The sequence below is a fragment of the Montipora capricornis genome, chromosome 1 (assembly GCF_036669925.1).
Source record: "Montipora capricornis isolate CH-2021 chromosome 1, ASM3666992v2, whole genome shotgun sequence".
Lineage (NCBI taxonomy): Eukaryota > Metazoa > Cnidaria > Anthozoa > Scleractinia > Acroporidae > Montipora > Montipora capricornis.
Genome location: NC_090883.1, coordinates 41,895,377 through 41,910,376, shown reverse-complemented (window position 1 = coordinate 41,910,376; position 15,000 = coordinate 41,895,377). Strand labels below are relative to the sequence as shown.

General features: G+C 39.4%; 3 protein-coding genes across 5 annotated transcripts in view; 2 read left to right on the top strand and 1 right to left on the bottom strand.

Annotated features, from left to right (window-relative positions):
- LOC138015055 (glutamine-rich protein 2-like) overlaps positions 1-2,806 on the top strand; it is an 8,602-nt gene extending 5,796 nt beyond the window's left edge. Inside the window, exon 4 of the mRNA XM_068861959.1 lies at positions 513-2,806. Coding sequence (XP_068718060.1) covers positions 513-858 — 346 coding nt within the window. The 3' untranslated portion in view covers positions 859-2,806. The remainder of the gene's footprint in view (positions 1-512) is intronic.
- Positions 485-2,867, bottom strand: LOC138044518 (nicotinate-nucleotide pyrophosphorylase [carboxylating]-like). 2 transcript variants are annotated; one of them, XM_068891014.1, is made up of 2 exons: positions 2,095-2,867; positions 485-1,032 (listed from the first exon to the last, which is right to left on the bottom strand). In XM_068891014.1, the coding sequence occupies exons 1-2, from the start codon at positions 2,858-2,860 to the stop codon at positions 980-982; spliced, it is 819 nt and encodes a 272-aa protein (XP_068747115.1). In that variant the 5' UTR covers positions 2,861-2,867; the 3' UTR covers positions 485-979. The 2 variants fall into 2 exon arrangements, with proteins under 2 accessions (XP_068747115.1, XP_068747113.1); XM_068891012.1 differs by lacking the exon at positions 485-1,032 and having other exon boundaries at positions 1,938-2,860.
- A 32-nt stretch (positions 2,868-2,899) lies between these two features.
- LOC138044606 (DNA ligase 1-like) overlaps positions 2,900-15,000 on the top strand; it is a 29,279-nt gene continuing 17,178 nt past the window's right edge. For both annotated transcript variants that reach the window (XM_068891082.1, XM_068891088.1), the window contains exons 1-4: positions 2,900-3,072; positions 9,040-9,210; positions 10,638-10,701; positions 10,959-11,038. In XM_068891082.1, the coding sequence (XP_068747183.1) occupies positions 2,923-3,072; positions 9,040-9,210; positions 10,638-10,701; positions 10,959-11,038 (465 nt within the window). In that variant the 5' untranslated portion in view covers positions 2,900-2,922. The remainder of the gene's footprint in view (positions 3,073-9,039; positions 9,211-10,637; positions 10,702-10,958; positions 11,039-15,000) is intronic.

Genomic DNA, 15,000 nt, shown 5'->3' with positions numbered 1-15,000 from the left:
TGTCATGAGTTTTTTTGTCTATCGCTTTTGTAGCTTCATTATGTGATATGATTTGCAAATTGCAGTCATGCAGCTGGCTCTCTCAGATTTTACGAAGAGTTTTGTTTCCGAAGAGTAAACACAGCGTCGATGGGGAAATGCCGCCGACGATTCGCACGTGAAGAGACCAACTTCAGCGTATTATAGTTTACTTTCCAAAAGAAATCACCTAAAGGAAAGAAAGTTTTCATCCTCATAACATCGACATTTCTGTCGTTTTCAGAATTGTAAATCTCGAGGACAGTAAATACTGCGACCCATTGATAGAGACTTTTGTTTTTGAATACTATTACCTGAACAACGGCGAGCTTTCCCTTTTAAACGATATTAATCAAAGAATCTAATGCGCGTGCGCGGTGTCTTCAACACGAAAATTCGTACGCATTCTAAACGTTCTCCTATATTTTTTTCATTTCAAGACAGAACTATATGCAAAACGTTCTTTCTCATCTTTTCGCTTTCTTTTTTATTAGTGGAGCACGCAATCTACAGGAGTTGGCTGAAGTAACAGCAAGAGCTTGTGGAGGAATTCATACTCTCACCTACCCTCACAGTCAAGCAATCGTTCGAGGATTACAACTCAACAGGGACGATTTTGATTTCTTAGTACCCCAGAGAGACTTTCAATCCGTCGATATTCGAGGCCAGGATGGTCACATCTACAAGGGACTGTTAGACAATCTTCCGCCGACACTGCCAGAGATCCAGCAAAAGAGAAAATCCCCAAAAATGTCAACAGCTCAAAGAAATTTGAGACGAAGTACAACGCCTGCTTCTGCTAATAACCAGAAGATCCTTGACCCAGTCGACAGTTCCTGATTTGAAATTTCTTCTTTTGGCCAATCGCCCCATTTTCTTTGGTTCTTTGTCAAATATTTCGCTACCAACAAATGCTGAGACTTATTGGAGTTGTTCTCAATAGCCCCTAAACGTACTTGCCTTAGAGGACGATTGCTTTTGTGCTTTGTTTTGACTCGGTCCTGAAAAAAGTTACTGAAATACAAAATCACTTGGTCAATACTGCTCGGAATAAACTGGATTGATGTTTCAGACAAGTGTATTGATAATAGGCCTTTTGCAACAAACGATCACATAATACAAAATCCGCCATGCTAGAGGGCAAGCTCATTATTATTCCCCTACTGGGACATTAAAACGAAGGCAAGTCAAGCTTGACTGGTTCAGGTCTCTTTGTTTCAATGCCCTCCAGCTTGGCGGATTTTGTACCATGTGATCGTTTTTTTGCAAAAGGCCTATTCTTACTACTATTAGCGAGCTGTGGATGTGGAGTTCGAGTTCTCCATTCCCACGCACGCGCATTTAGATACCTCCATGCGGAAGCTTAAAACTAAAAAAAGTCGGTTTCGTACTTAAATCTAAAAAATGATATTAGTTAACAGCAGCAAGCTTAACTCCGTTGGTTAGTTCGTGGCTTTCCAAGCTAGAGGCCAGCGACCACATCTTAGGTAACGTTCAGTTTTAACTTCTCTTTCGACTTTCGTTCGATGTTCAATCTCTAAAGCCTCATAGAACCTCGGCATCCAGTAAGATCGCAGAGCTGACGAAACCAACGATCAGTGATCAGAAGATGGTACGCGCGAGTAGCAGGGGAGCGTGGCAAGCCCTCCACACCTCGCCACTCCGGAATTGGTTAGTCTGTTCCCTGGCAAAAATTGTCTTTACCTTTGAGCCTCCAAAGGGCGGATCTCGATTCGCCGGTCGTTATATTGTCTTTCAGGTTACAGTCAAGCTGTGTCGGGCAAGCAGTAACGTCAGTTTAAATTTTAATCGAGAGTTCAATTTGATCTATGCAAATCCATTCATGTGGATATTTGTTTGGTACATTGGCGAAAAAAGCTGGGAAATTTCATTTTACGCAAAAATTCAGAAAGCATTCGTTTTCCGGTGAAATTTATTAAATTGTCACAGATGGATTGAGTGGGTCATGCCCTTCCTTCAAAACTTTGAGAGAAAAGTTAACAGTCTCGTAGCCTTGTGTGAGTGACCCCATCGAAATTACATCGATGTTAGGGCCAAAATACTGCGTTATATTACCTAGCTTCACTCCGCCACTCCCTTCAATCAATAAATGTGGAAATTCTTGCTTTAGGACTGCAGCAGTTTTGTGAAGTGCATCTGGTTCAAAGTTGTCGAGCATCACTACATCAGCGCCTGCAGTAGCCGCTTCTCTCGCTTCGTCAATACTACGACATTCAACTTCTATCTTAATGGAAAAACCGCCAACTTTTCTCGCATCTCCAACAGCGCGCTTCACGCTTCCCGCGGTCCAAATATGATTATCCTTGAGCATGATCATCGACGATAAATCATATCGGTGCGTCGAGACTCCACCGACGAGAAGCGCATATTTTTCTACCATGCGAAATCCAGGCGTTGTCTTGCGAGTCCCAGCTATTTCTCCGTTCCAGTTTCGCTCCTCTTTGAGTTTCGCCAAATTTCTAGCCTTCGTTGCAACACCACTTGCTCTTGTAATACAGTTTAAGGCCACTCTTTCTCCAAGCAGGATCTTATTAACTTTACCGATGACCTTTGCCACTGTAGTCGCCGGTTGTATTTGCTCACCTTCAGGAAACAACCACTCTACTTTGCAACCTAACTCTTCGAATATGGCGTCGAAAAAAGGTATCCCTGCTAACACACCTCTGGACTTGCAAAGCAAAATTGCAGTTTCTTCAGTCTCTCCAACAACAAAACCACCATAATCAAAACTTGGTGAGTCCTCAGCTAACCAATGCTGGATATGCTGGCGCAAGGAAACTGGATGCAGCAGTGGGGCAAACGCACTGCATTCGTCCGCCATGTTTGAGCTTGGCTACCTAGTTTTTTTCCCATGAGCCCAAGGGGGGGAACTAAAACAACAAAATGGTGAACAGGGTAGAAGCGACACACGAGTTATTTATTTTTAGCATTTCTGTTTATGTCTCACTTGTGCATTCAAATATTAATTTTGGGGAACTATACGATGTGAAGTACGGATTTGAAATTTCGAAAGAGCCTGTTCTTTTAAAAGAGGTAAGTTTTCTAACTTCATTTTTTTCACCAATTGTGTAACGCAACGTCTCCCATTTCCTTGTTCAGCTGTTGCATACAAGAGAGCGGGCACCTGCAGGCAGGCAGGAAGGCAAATTTTTAACTTTTCACATAAGATTAAATATGCGTAGCTAGTGGTAGGAAATACTAATAACAATTTCATTGATAGCGTTTAATAAATGAAACCTTACACAACACACACTGTACGTTATACAATACGAATTTTGCAAGACAAAAAGGATTTAAGTGCATGTAAAATTGAAGGTCTTTCTTTGTTTGCAGCTCACACTTGGTTCACAATGATTGGTTTGAGAATTGCAATCCCCCAGCAAGCCTATTTCAAGAAATGTGATAGGAAATGATAATTTCCGAGTTTTCGAGATTTAGGACTTTGTTTTGCGTTTAGTTAAGCCTGGTTTTGATATATTTAACAATTATTCGCCGAAGGCGAAGTGATTATCGGTGAATATTCACCGATAATCACTGAGCCTGAGGCGAATAATTATTTTAGTATAAATACACAGGTGATTATTTCAAAAAAGAGAAAAAAAAACATTTCAACGCGAAATCATCTTTGCTTACAGTGGCAAAACGACTACTGGCAGCCATTTTGTCCGTCGGAGTGATTATCGGCTGATAATCCGAGATAGCGAGCCAATGAGAGCGCGCAATTTTGTATAATAACCTGTGTATTTATGCTAAAATAATTTAAAACTTATATAGCGCATTTTCCATGTCAACATGATCAAATGCGCTTTACATATGAGAAAATTTAAAAAGATATATAATATGCAATATAAAATAAAATGTATATGTGATTAAGAAGGAAAGTAAATAAACTTTAAGAAAAAGAAAAAAGAATAAAGTTTGGCAACTTAATATATACCGTACGAGGCGATAAAACGTAAAATATGCACGTAGAAAGTGACAAACTATTTCTTTAATTTGTCACTTTCTGCATGCACATTTTACGTTTTATCGCCTCGTACAGTATATATTAAGTTGCCAAACTTTATTCTTATTCACTTGAAAATGATGACATGGAGTCATCGAAACGTTGTGTCAAACTCTTTTTGCTTGTTTTTATCGTTAGATGTTTAACTAAATCTAATTTCATTCAAAAAAGAAAAAGCGTTGCTAAACAGGTGTGTCTGAAGATGGTGCTTGAAAGTATTGATGCTAGAAATAGAGCGGATTTCATGCGGCAGAGCATTCCACAATTTTGGTGCGGTTACTTGAAATGACCTATTGCCTAAGGTGGCTCTAGTTAGAAAAGATGGCGGTTCAAGTATTAGACCATTAGAAGATGATGAACAATCTATACACGCCTGGCATCTCATCTCAACTGAAATAAGCTCTTGCAAATAAACTGGCGACTTCCCGTGGATGGTCTTGAACGTCAAGAGCAGAATCTTTTAATTAATCGGCTGTCTGACCAGTAACCAGTGCAGCTTGCGCAAAAAGGGTGTAACATGACAAGCGGCTTACTAGCCTCGCAGCAGCATTTGAAACACATTGTACTTTGTTGATTTGTATGGCAGGCAGACCATATAAAAGACTGTTGCAATAGTCTACACGTGATGTGACAAACGCATACACGAGAGCTTTGGTAGCATCTCAACTTACGAATCTTACGAATATAACCTATATTATATTAGATGGTAGAAGGCCGATGCACAAAGCTTACTAATATGGATAGACTTGTTAAGATTAGAGTCAAACCATGACTCAAGATTCCTAACTTCAAATTTAGCTTCTATGAGTGCATTACCAACAGTGATACTACTAAAATTAACATTCTCAAGCTGCTGTTTGGTGCCTATAAGTAAAAATTCAGTGTTGTCGTCATTCAGCTTTAACTGATCCCTGATCATTTAATCCTTTAGTTCTTTAATGCAGTCACACATAGCATTAAGCGCGATCTCGGCTCTCGGCTGTCTGACCAGTAACCAGTGCAGCTTGCGCAAAAAGGGTGTAACATGACAAGCGGCTTACTAGCCTCGCAGCAGCATTTGAAACACATTGTACTTTGTTGATTTGTATGGCAGGCAGACCATATAAAAGACTGTTGCAATAGTCTACACGTGATGTGACAAACGCATACACGAGAGCTTTGGTAGCATCTCAACTTAAAATCTTACGAATACGACCTATATTTTATTCGATGGTAGAAGGCCGATGCACAAAGCTTACTAATATGGATAGACTTGTTAAGATGAGAGTCAAACCATGACTCAAGATTCCTAACTTCAAATTTAGCTTCTATGAGTGCATTACCAACAGTGATACTACTAAATTAACATTCTCAAGCTGCTGTTTGGTGCCTATAAGTAAAATTCAGTGTTGTCGTCATTCAGCTTTAACTGATCCCTGATCATTTAATCCTTTAGTTCTTTAATGCAGTCACACATAGCATTAAGCGCAATCTCGGCTCTCGGTTGTCTGACCAGTAACCAGTGCAGCTTGCGCAAAAAGGGTGTAACATGACAAGCGGCTTACTAGCCTCGCAGCAGCATTTGAAACACATTGTACTTTGTTGATTTGTATGGCAGGCAGACCATATAAAAGACTGTTGCAATAGTCTACACGTGATGTGACAAACGCATACACGAGAGCTTTGGTAGCATCTCAACTTAAAATCTTACGAATACGACCTATATTTTATTCGATGGTAGAAGGCCGATGCACAAAGCTTACTAATATGGATAGACTTGTTAAGATGAGAGTCAAACCATGACTCAAGATTCCTAACTTCAAATTTAGCTTCTATGAGTGCATTACCAACAGTGATACTACTAAAATTAACATTCTCAAGTTGCTGTTTGGTGCCTATAAGTAAAAATTCAGTGTTGTCGTCATTCAGCTTTAACTGATCCCTGATCATCCAATCCTTTAGTTCTTTAATGCAGTCACACATAGCATTAAGCGCGATCTCGGCTCTCGGCTGTCTGACCAGTAACCAGTGCAGCTTGCGCAAAAAGGGTGTAACATGACAAGCGGCTTACTAGCCTCGCAGCAGCATTTGAAACACATTGTACTTTGTTGATTTGTATGGCAGGCAGACCATATAAAAGACTGTTGCAATAGTCTACACGTGATGTGACAAACGCATACACGAGAGCTTTGGTAGCATCTCAACTTAAAATCTTACGAATACGACCTATATTTTATTCGATGGTAGAAGGCCGATGCACAAAGCTTACTAATATGGATAGACTTGTTAAGATGAGAGTCAAACCATGACTCAAGATTCCTAACTTCAAATTTAGCTTCTATGAGTGCATTACCAACAGTGATACTACTAAAATTAACATTCTCAAGCTGCTGTTTGGTGCCTATAAGTAAAAATTCAGTGTTGTCGTCATTCAGCTTTAACTGATCCCTGATCATCCAATCCTTTAGTTCTTTAATGCAGTCACACATAGCATTAAGCGCGATCTCATCGTCACCTGGGACACAACTGTGACTCATCAGCATAGCAATGAATGCTTGTCAAATAGCTTACTTGTGTATACGGGAAAAAGGATAGGGCCAAGACAGCTCCCTTGTGGAACCCCTTGCTTCAGGGGAAAGGTAGATGAAACACCTCCATTCACGACAACGCATCGTGACCGATCTGCCAAATATGACACAAACCAGTCAAGTGCTTTTCCATCCACTCCAAACCTCAACGATTCAGATGACTCAGCAGGGTCTCTTTCCAAACTGTGTTGAATGCAGCGCTAAGATCAAGGAGCACTGAAAGAATTACCTTTTGTGCCTGCATATTAAGGAGAATGTCATTTTTCACCTTTAGCAACGCCGACTCTGTGCTATGATGTTGTTTATATGCGGATTGGAACTGCATATGCAAGCCATTAGCTGTCATATGATCGGTGAGTTAGATAGCTGCCGCCTTTTCTGATAATTTAGAGGCAACTGCTAACTGGGCAAAAGTTCTTAAACGTAATCTCGAGACCACTGTTTTTCACCAATGGTCATACTAATGGCTCCTTTCAGGCGAGTGCAAATTTGCTTGATTCAAATGACAAGTTAACGCCTGCGTCGCCAGTGGAGGGTAGGTGCCCAGGAAGCCTGGGGGCTGAAACCGAAGTCACATCCCCAAGGCGCTAGAACACCCGACTGGCCTGCCCAACCCGCAGCCAAGCCACGAGCCCCCCGCGCCAGGCCCCCCTAAGGCACCCATCACACTTAAGCCAGATAGCTCAGTGGAAACAAAAATAAATAAATAAATAAAGAAAGAAATAAAATACAAAAAAAAGGAATACAAAAAAAAGAACAACACACACAAAAAAAAAGGAATACAAAAAAAAAGAACACAAAAAAAAAGGAATACAAAAAAAAAAGAACAGCACACACAAAAAAAAAAAGGGGGGGATAGGGAGGGAACGCCGAGAACCACTAAACTCCTGATCTGACTCACAACGCCAGGCCAACAGAGCAACAAACATGCTGCAAGCACATTGGACAACAACGCATGCACTAAGCAGGAATACTGCTGAACCATGTCAGCCCCAGGGCTCCCACAACCTAAAGAGTGCTGCAAATGCTACAAAAACGCATAAAACGCCTGTAAGGCGCTACTGACCGGACTAGCTCCCGGTCGTGAACCATGTAACTATAACAAACGCTACAGAACGCACCAAAACGCTGAACAACGCTACCAGACGGCCAAGACACTAACAACCGCCTGCAAAACACTACTGACCAGACTAGCTCCTAGTCGTTAACTATGTTAAATTTCATTTAACTATATTTAATCATGTCAGTAATAACTGGCAGCAATACATCAATGAACCAGAGAACCACCGAGGTGGGCATTGGATCCAGGGGCCACGATTTTTTAGTAGCACTCCTTATGAGGTCAGCAACCTGTTCTTTTTTTACCGCTTAAAAGTCTGCAAAGGTAGCACCCATGAAGCCATCCAAAGCAGTGCAATCCCTTTCTCCAGCCTCTGACACCAATGAAGGGCTCGGATCGTCTACAAAGCTATTCTCAAGATCAGCTGGGTATATATGCTTTGGAAATAATACTTCAGACGGCTCACGCAGTAGCGACTTAGTAATGTGGAACAATTTCCATTGGTCTGTGCTGTTCTTGGCTATGAGATCAGTGTAAAACTTACAGCATGTTTTATTCATAACACAAGTTGCTTTATTTTGCGCGTCTTGGAAGGCACTCAAATTGTGCTGGGATTTTGTCCTGGGCCACTTCCTCTCGGCCACCCATCTAGCCCAAACCTGGGCACTCGCTGTCTACAAACTTTAACCTTCTTCAATGGTGCATGCCATGTGTTGATTGATAAATAGATGTCACTTCATTTAGATCCCTGTAATCACTTGAACAGAGATCCGATTCCTCCAGATCCAGGCGCAATGCATCAAAATCTATGGCCTTCAATTGCTGATATACAGATCTCCTTCGTCTCGTGTCTAGGCCTCGTTGTATTAAGAAAGCACAGTACTGATGAGTGATCATAAAGATATCGGTCAGCCACTGGAGCACTCCCGATGATGGGGTCGTAATCTCGCGTGATCACTAGATCGAGAGTATGGCTGCTGATGTGGGTTGATACAGTCACATGTTGTTTAAGTCCCATTGACGTGAGTAGATCCAGGAAAACTCTTGCCTCAGGTTCATCAGCTACATCCACATGAAAATTGAAGTCACCAGTTAGTATAAGTGACTCGGCAGATAGAATAATTGTCTCTAGATAAGAGGAACATTCTTGAATATTGAGGGTTTTGTAGTTATCAGACCAGTGAAATAATTGAAAGTATGACTATTTGTCTTTCCCTTAGAAAAGAAAATTAATGATACCCACCTTGCAAACCATGGGTCTCTTTTTTCCATTTCCACCAGACCAGTCGATTTTCATGTTCTCCAGCTAGTCTCTTACCACCTACTTTTGGTTTTATCTATGTATGTCTTGTGTGTCTTTATTACAGAGCTCAGATGTTGATAACACAGTCTTGTTATCTTCAAAGCATGGCCAGCAATATCAGTGCATTTTACCAGACTTAAGTAATTTAGAGAAAGAGAAGGAAGAAAATAATATCTCATCTCAAGAGGAAATTCCACTGCTTCTAGAACCATTGAAGAAAAAATGTTTGTACAATGTAAGTTTGCTTTAATTAATATTGTATTAATAATTGGCTGGAGTTGCTATGTTTTGTCATCCGACTGGCTTAATAATAATAATAATAATAATAATATCTTTTATCTATAGGTTATCACATGATTTCAAGTGCAATTTGGAATAAATAAGCACTTGTACGTAATTTTTTCAAAGACAACCAAAATTTTAATTTGTAGTATTTGAAAAAATTTACAAGTGCTTATTTATTCCAAATTGCATGAGAAAAATCATATGATTACTTTTGATAATATACATGAAAAAATTTGAGATGCATGGTTAAGCAGAAGAAACGCATGTGTATCATGCAATTATCAGAGAAAGATTGCACCATGCTGGATGCGTGCTTGATTTGAAAACTAAATATTTGATTGGTTCTGACCAAACCCTATTGTTTATTAGCCAATCATAATCCAGAATCTCACTGTGTAATTTCCACTGGTGTTACATTTTTTAGCACTTGTTACACTTGAACTGCAATGCTCTCAGCCACTCAGAATCAAGTAATTTTTTCATGTATATTATTAGGTAGGAAATTCAACTCATCAGTCTAGTTAAGGTGGGCCATGGTTTCAATATGTGTTTACAGCCAATGAAAGCGTTGGCTTAACTTCACTCCGAGAAGTCGGTCGCTTTATCGGCAGATTCTTTCAAACCTAAGATTAAGGGTGCATTCGATTGACCCTATTCTGGAATAAGAATACGGGAAGTGATGATTTAAAACAGTATGTTTCACATTTTGACACAACATGGATAATAAAGATATGTTTAAAATTTAAGAAATAGAAAACATGTACCGTGTTTCTATCGTGAAAGTTTGAGAGAACTCGAAAAAGCTGTGGAAACACTCGCCTGCGGCTTGTGTTCCCACAGCATTTCTTGTTCTCCCAAACTTTCACTCGTGGTTCTATAACTCGATAGAAACACGGAACAGAGTACATGTTTTCTATTTCTTTTAGAAAACTACGCGACGAGAAAAAGGAAAACAACTTGTTAACTTTAATTATCAAAATGTAAATTCTCTTTGCTCACGCCATCACTACGTCAACAGCTCGTGCTAGTTCTGTGTCTCCATCGAGATTTAGAAACACGGTTTTTTACCAATCAGCGCGCGTATTTTCTTAGGACTGTTTTCTAAAGCATTTTAGTAGGTGCTTGACGAATTTAATTTGAATCTCTGTGAAAATGAAGGATTTATAACCTCTCTTCTGGAATATGGTCAATCGAATGCACCATAAAATTCTTCTTGACAATGACAACAGTAGGTTACTTTACTCAAATCAACTGCCAACTTCAGGTTTTATTGAAACCCCTGGATGGGGATGGTGGTGGGGGACAAAATCAAAGAATGTTAGTTTAAAAGAACATTTTTCTCCAGGTATCTAAATGTGATTTTTATTTTTATTTCAGAATAAAGGTTGGTGGACCTATGAAGTGTGTTTTGGAAAAGGAATTTATCAGTATCATGAAGATGGTATGTGTTGCAGTTAAAATTATTCAAAATAGTTTTTTTTTTTTACTTTCATGTGTTGCATAGACATTAACATAATCTGAAACAAAGGAAAGTAAAAAACAAACCACTTTCAAAAAACTTTTAACCAAGGAAAAATGTAACTACAACGTACAGGTGTATGTATTGAGTACTTTCTGAACGTAAACCAAATGTAACCAAATGAAAGTTTTGTGGGATTTAATTAGCTGATATTCTGCTTTTTTGTTTCTTGTTTTCAGCAAACAAAATTGTTGGAGATAAAATCTCCCTTGGTTACTTTCACAATGAAACAGACTGGAGTCAGGAAAGGATAGAAAAGGTATATATGGAAAGAAGTTAAGATAAAAATAGAAGATCAGTAGGGAGCTTACACAAGGATGACGATGATGGCTACGAGAAAGCCAGAAAACAATGGGTTTAATGAGAGCTCAAAGTTTGTTTTGGCTTTGGGAGTACTTGTGCCACCAAGTGTATATTTCTAGGCACACTGCCAAAATTTTAGGCACACAGCAGAAAATGTTAGGAGCACAGCTTAAAATACTGGGAGCACCAGTATGTTCCAACAGAAAAGCAGAACTTAAGACATTGTTACGTCATTTTCAGTTTTTTGTATTTTATTTTGATCCTGTGTTTGTTGTTTTAACTAAGGCTGACTTACTTTTCATTTGAGACAGCAATAAATTGTTGTGGTTTTTAAACCAACTTGACTTCTCAATTTCAACAACAAACTATTATCACATGTTATCAGCATGTTACATTCCAGATAACAGGAAAGTTTTCAACATGTATTTCCTTTTCAGTGTACACATGTAACCAAAGAAAATATACTTGAAAACCAGAATAGATACACAACTTCATACTTGGCAATAGACGTGCACTTTGATGATTTTATCATGCCACTAAGATCAGACTTTATGCTCACGCAAATGGCAGACTGAAATAAATTCTTTGCATTTGACGTTATTGTCGTAGGTTGGACGGATGTCAACTCCATTCATTTTATAAAGTAATAAGTGTCTCACGTTTAAAGTTCTTGCACCCATTGACTTTCCCTGATAGGAGAGGTTTCTTTTCGTTTTGCATTGTACAGGAAAAGAGACATCTGCCATGGCTCGAAACTTGCTTTTGTCCAACTGTTGTGGACAGGACTCTTCAACCTGCATGCCACGTGATATGTCTGCTGACTGTGACTTGAACCTGCTGTGTCCCGCGCATTCCCTTACAGTAATTCAGCTGTTGTTAAAGGGGCTAGGTCACGCAATTTTAGGCACTTTCAGCACTTATCGAATGGTCATAGAATTAACTAAAATATCAAAATAACTGTTCAAAACTATAGAAGAACTCGAACAAAACACAGGGAAGCCAAGAAGGGGCATGGATGGACAAAACTGGAGAGGATTGAATTTGGACAAAATAATAATTTGAAAAACGTCGGCCCACCTTTTTTCAAATTTATATCAGTCTATATCAAAATGTCATTTACACAGCTGGAAAATCATTCTCAGTTGTTATGTGGCCATGATTTTGCAAATGAAAGACTCTTGCTCTGCCAATTTGACGTTTAGAGCTCATAATTAACAAAATTAAACAAAATTACCTAAAACAGCGTGACCTAGCCCCTACACAACATGAAGCATCACGTGAGAGTTCGGTCGCTAAGTAACGGCCGCACATGCTCAACGCAATGAGTTCGGACGCATGGTTGAGGCCTCTTTTCTTGCACTCGTCAGCCCAGTGAACGCAAATGAAAAGAGGCCTCTGCTAGCAGGGAACCATTGACTAAGGATGAAGATGAATGCACGGGGAAAGCTTTACAGTATCTGCAGCGCATCAATTCTTTCTCTGAATCCCACTCTAACTACTCGAATTCATATAACTCTGCTCGTTGAAATTTGCATATATATTTTTTCTTGCTCGTTGGCTTATCCTCTTTAGCTTTATCGTGGACTGATTTAGTGACGTAGTATCATTCGAGGCAGATTTACTCGCTTTTGTAGAATGTGAAGGCTAGCTCTTTAACAGAAAATTATTGAATACAAGACAATACAGGCGTGATGACTTAACTGGGATATAATTCACCTTTTTAACAATTTTCTTACCTTGAAGAAAAAGGCTCATATTGTTGACCCTCTCTTGACCTTCCACAATCTCGACCCCAGAGCTCTTCTCTTGACTGAGGGAGAGAGGAGCTCTGGGGAACCCTAAAACAAAGTGTCTTCTCATTGGTTTTCGTGGAGAACAATCAAGAGCATCTCCAATTGGTCCATTCACGAGGAGTGAGCATGCGCCGTAAGGTTCAAATAGCCAAATTTTGGCTATAAGAACTCTGTGGCGCATGATCTCCTACATAGAGTTCCCCAGAGCCTTGGGACGATCCGAGGCTCTGGTGACGAGAATGGACCTTCCACTATCACAAACCTTTGACATGCGCAATAAGAATGTGCTTTATTCATTTATTTGCATGTAACGAAACAGAAGAGTATGGGATGGAATGAAACATCAACAGGAAAAATGGACCTCACTGGTGTTGGGGGAATTCGTTGAGAAAACTTATGGCAAATAAACACACACCGATAAAAGAAAAATAATGTAACTTAATTATTTAGGGTCAGATTTTGTTGTATATATCTTTATATCTGTTGATTGAAGATTCTGTTTCATGACTTACCACTCGGAGTATACAAGTATAGTCAGGTGAGAAAGCAGAGAGGCAATTCAGTCGCTCTGTATTTGAGCTTTTAAGGTGCACAAGTGCGATCACACATGATTTTTTAGGCACGCAACCAAAAATTTTGTTGCATGTGCGACTATTTGGTCATTAACTTTGAGCCCTGTTAATGAGCAAAAACAATAGCCCTGCATACCCTGAAGGCGTGTTTTGCATTTTGGTACATTTCTTTGCTGTCCTTGTCCTGACAATGGCGTGAATTGACCAAATTTGATGCTGTGTAGAGGACGTGAGAACCTGACGAAACATTTTAATATTTTTTTCCCAAGCAACCACTGTGACACTGTTCATGCCAATTTTATTCTTGCAATGTTGATGCACACTTTCTATTCCCAACGACTTGGGGTTACAACGAAATTATTGCAAGAGCGGGAAATAATATTTTTAGACGACGTTCTTGTTGGCCGCGTCGTTGTCCTTGCGTAAGCTCCCTAATATTATCACGAAAAATTTTCTGAAATGATCTTCTCTAATCAATCATAATCCAACCCTTGTGGGATCTTGACATTAAATATTCAGATATGTGCAGAAATGCATGTAATATATGAAAAATTGCATGCAGATTTTCAAGAAACATTGCGAAGTGTCCCCTTTCTCTATTCCCCAACTACAACATCACATGTCTATGTGTTGCTGAGTATTTTTACGAGTTGTGCTGTATTTTGACGAGCCCACTAGGGCAAGTCAAAATACAAACCGAGGATAGAAATACTCAGTGATACTACTACACACCAACTCTTCAAATAAGCTATTGGTAGTCTTTACACTAGATCGCAAGTAAACTTAGGAAAATCTCAAGGCAAGTAATTTTTTCTTTTGTAACGCGTTACACACAAATAATGCAAATACGTCAAGTAAACCTAAGCGCAATGGTATGATGTGATTGACATGTTTGGACCTCCTGGCGCATTTCAAGAAACCGCAAGTCGGCCGTAAGGGTGGCTTTCAAGTCACTTATCTCTTTCTTGCATCGTTTCAGTTTTCACACTTGCATCAGATGCAAAGTAAAATAACTTGAGATTTTACTTACCGTAGGCCTTTCCACATGCATTTTTGGTTAAGTAAAACGTAGCCCCTCTTAAGTCTTACTTAACAGCCAAGTGTAAAGACTACCATTTTTTGTACAATAATTAATACATGATACTCCTTAAGGAAGGATAAACTGCTGCCTTTACCCTAACCTAAAAATAATGCTAATGTTTACCTTTATCTTGTTGTTGGAAATAGATAGCAATGCTTAGACTTAATGCGATACTTTGTGTTGGATGTCAAAATTGGGTGTGATGCTTTCCTTAGGTTTTTGTTTCTTCATTGGTTTATTCATATGCTCACTTATAATAATTCATTTATCAATCAATTGTTTACTCATTTTGTCTTTACTTCATTCATTTTTTTGTTCACTCGTATGTTCATACATTCCATTCTCTTCATTTCTTCCTTCCTTTTGTTCGTCTGCTTAATATTCATTTCAACCCATAACCTTTAAGGAGCGAGCATGGCACAGTCGGTTAGTGCACGGCCTTGGTGCAAGAGGTCGTGAGTTCGATTCCCAG

Coding starts and splice junctions, on each gene's coding strand:
- LOC138044518 (XM_068891012.1), bottom strand. CDS start 2,860: ATGGCGGACGAATGCAGTGCGTTTGCCCCACTGCTGCATCCAGTTTCC.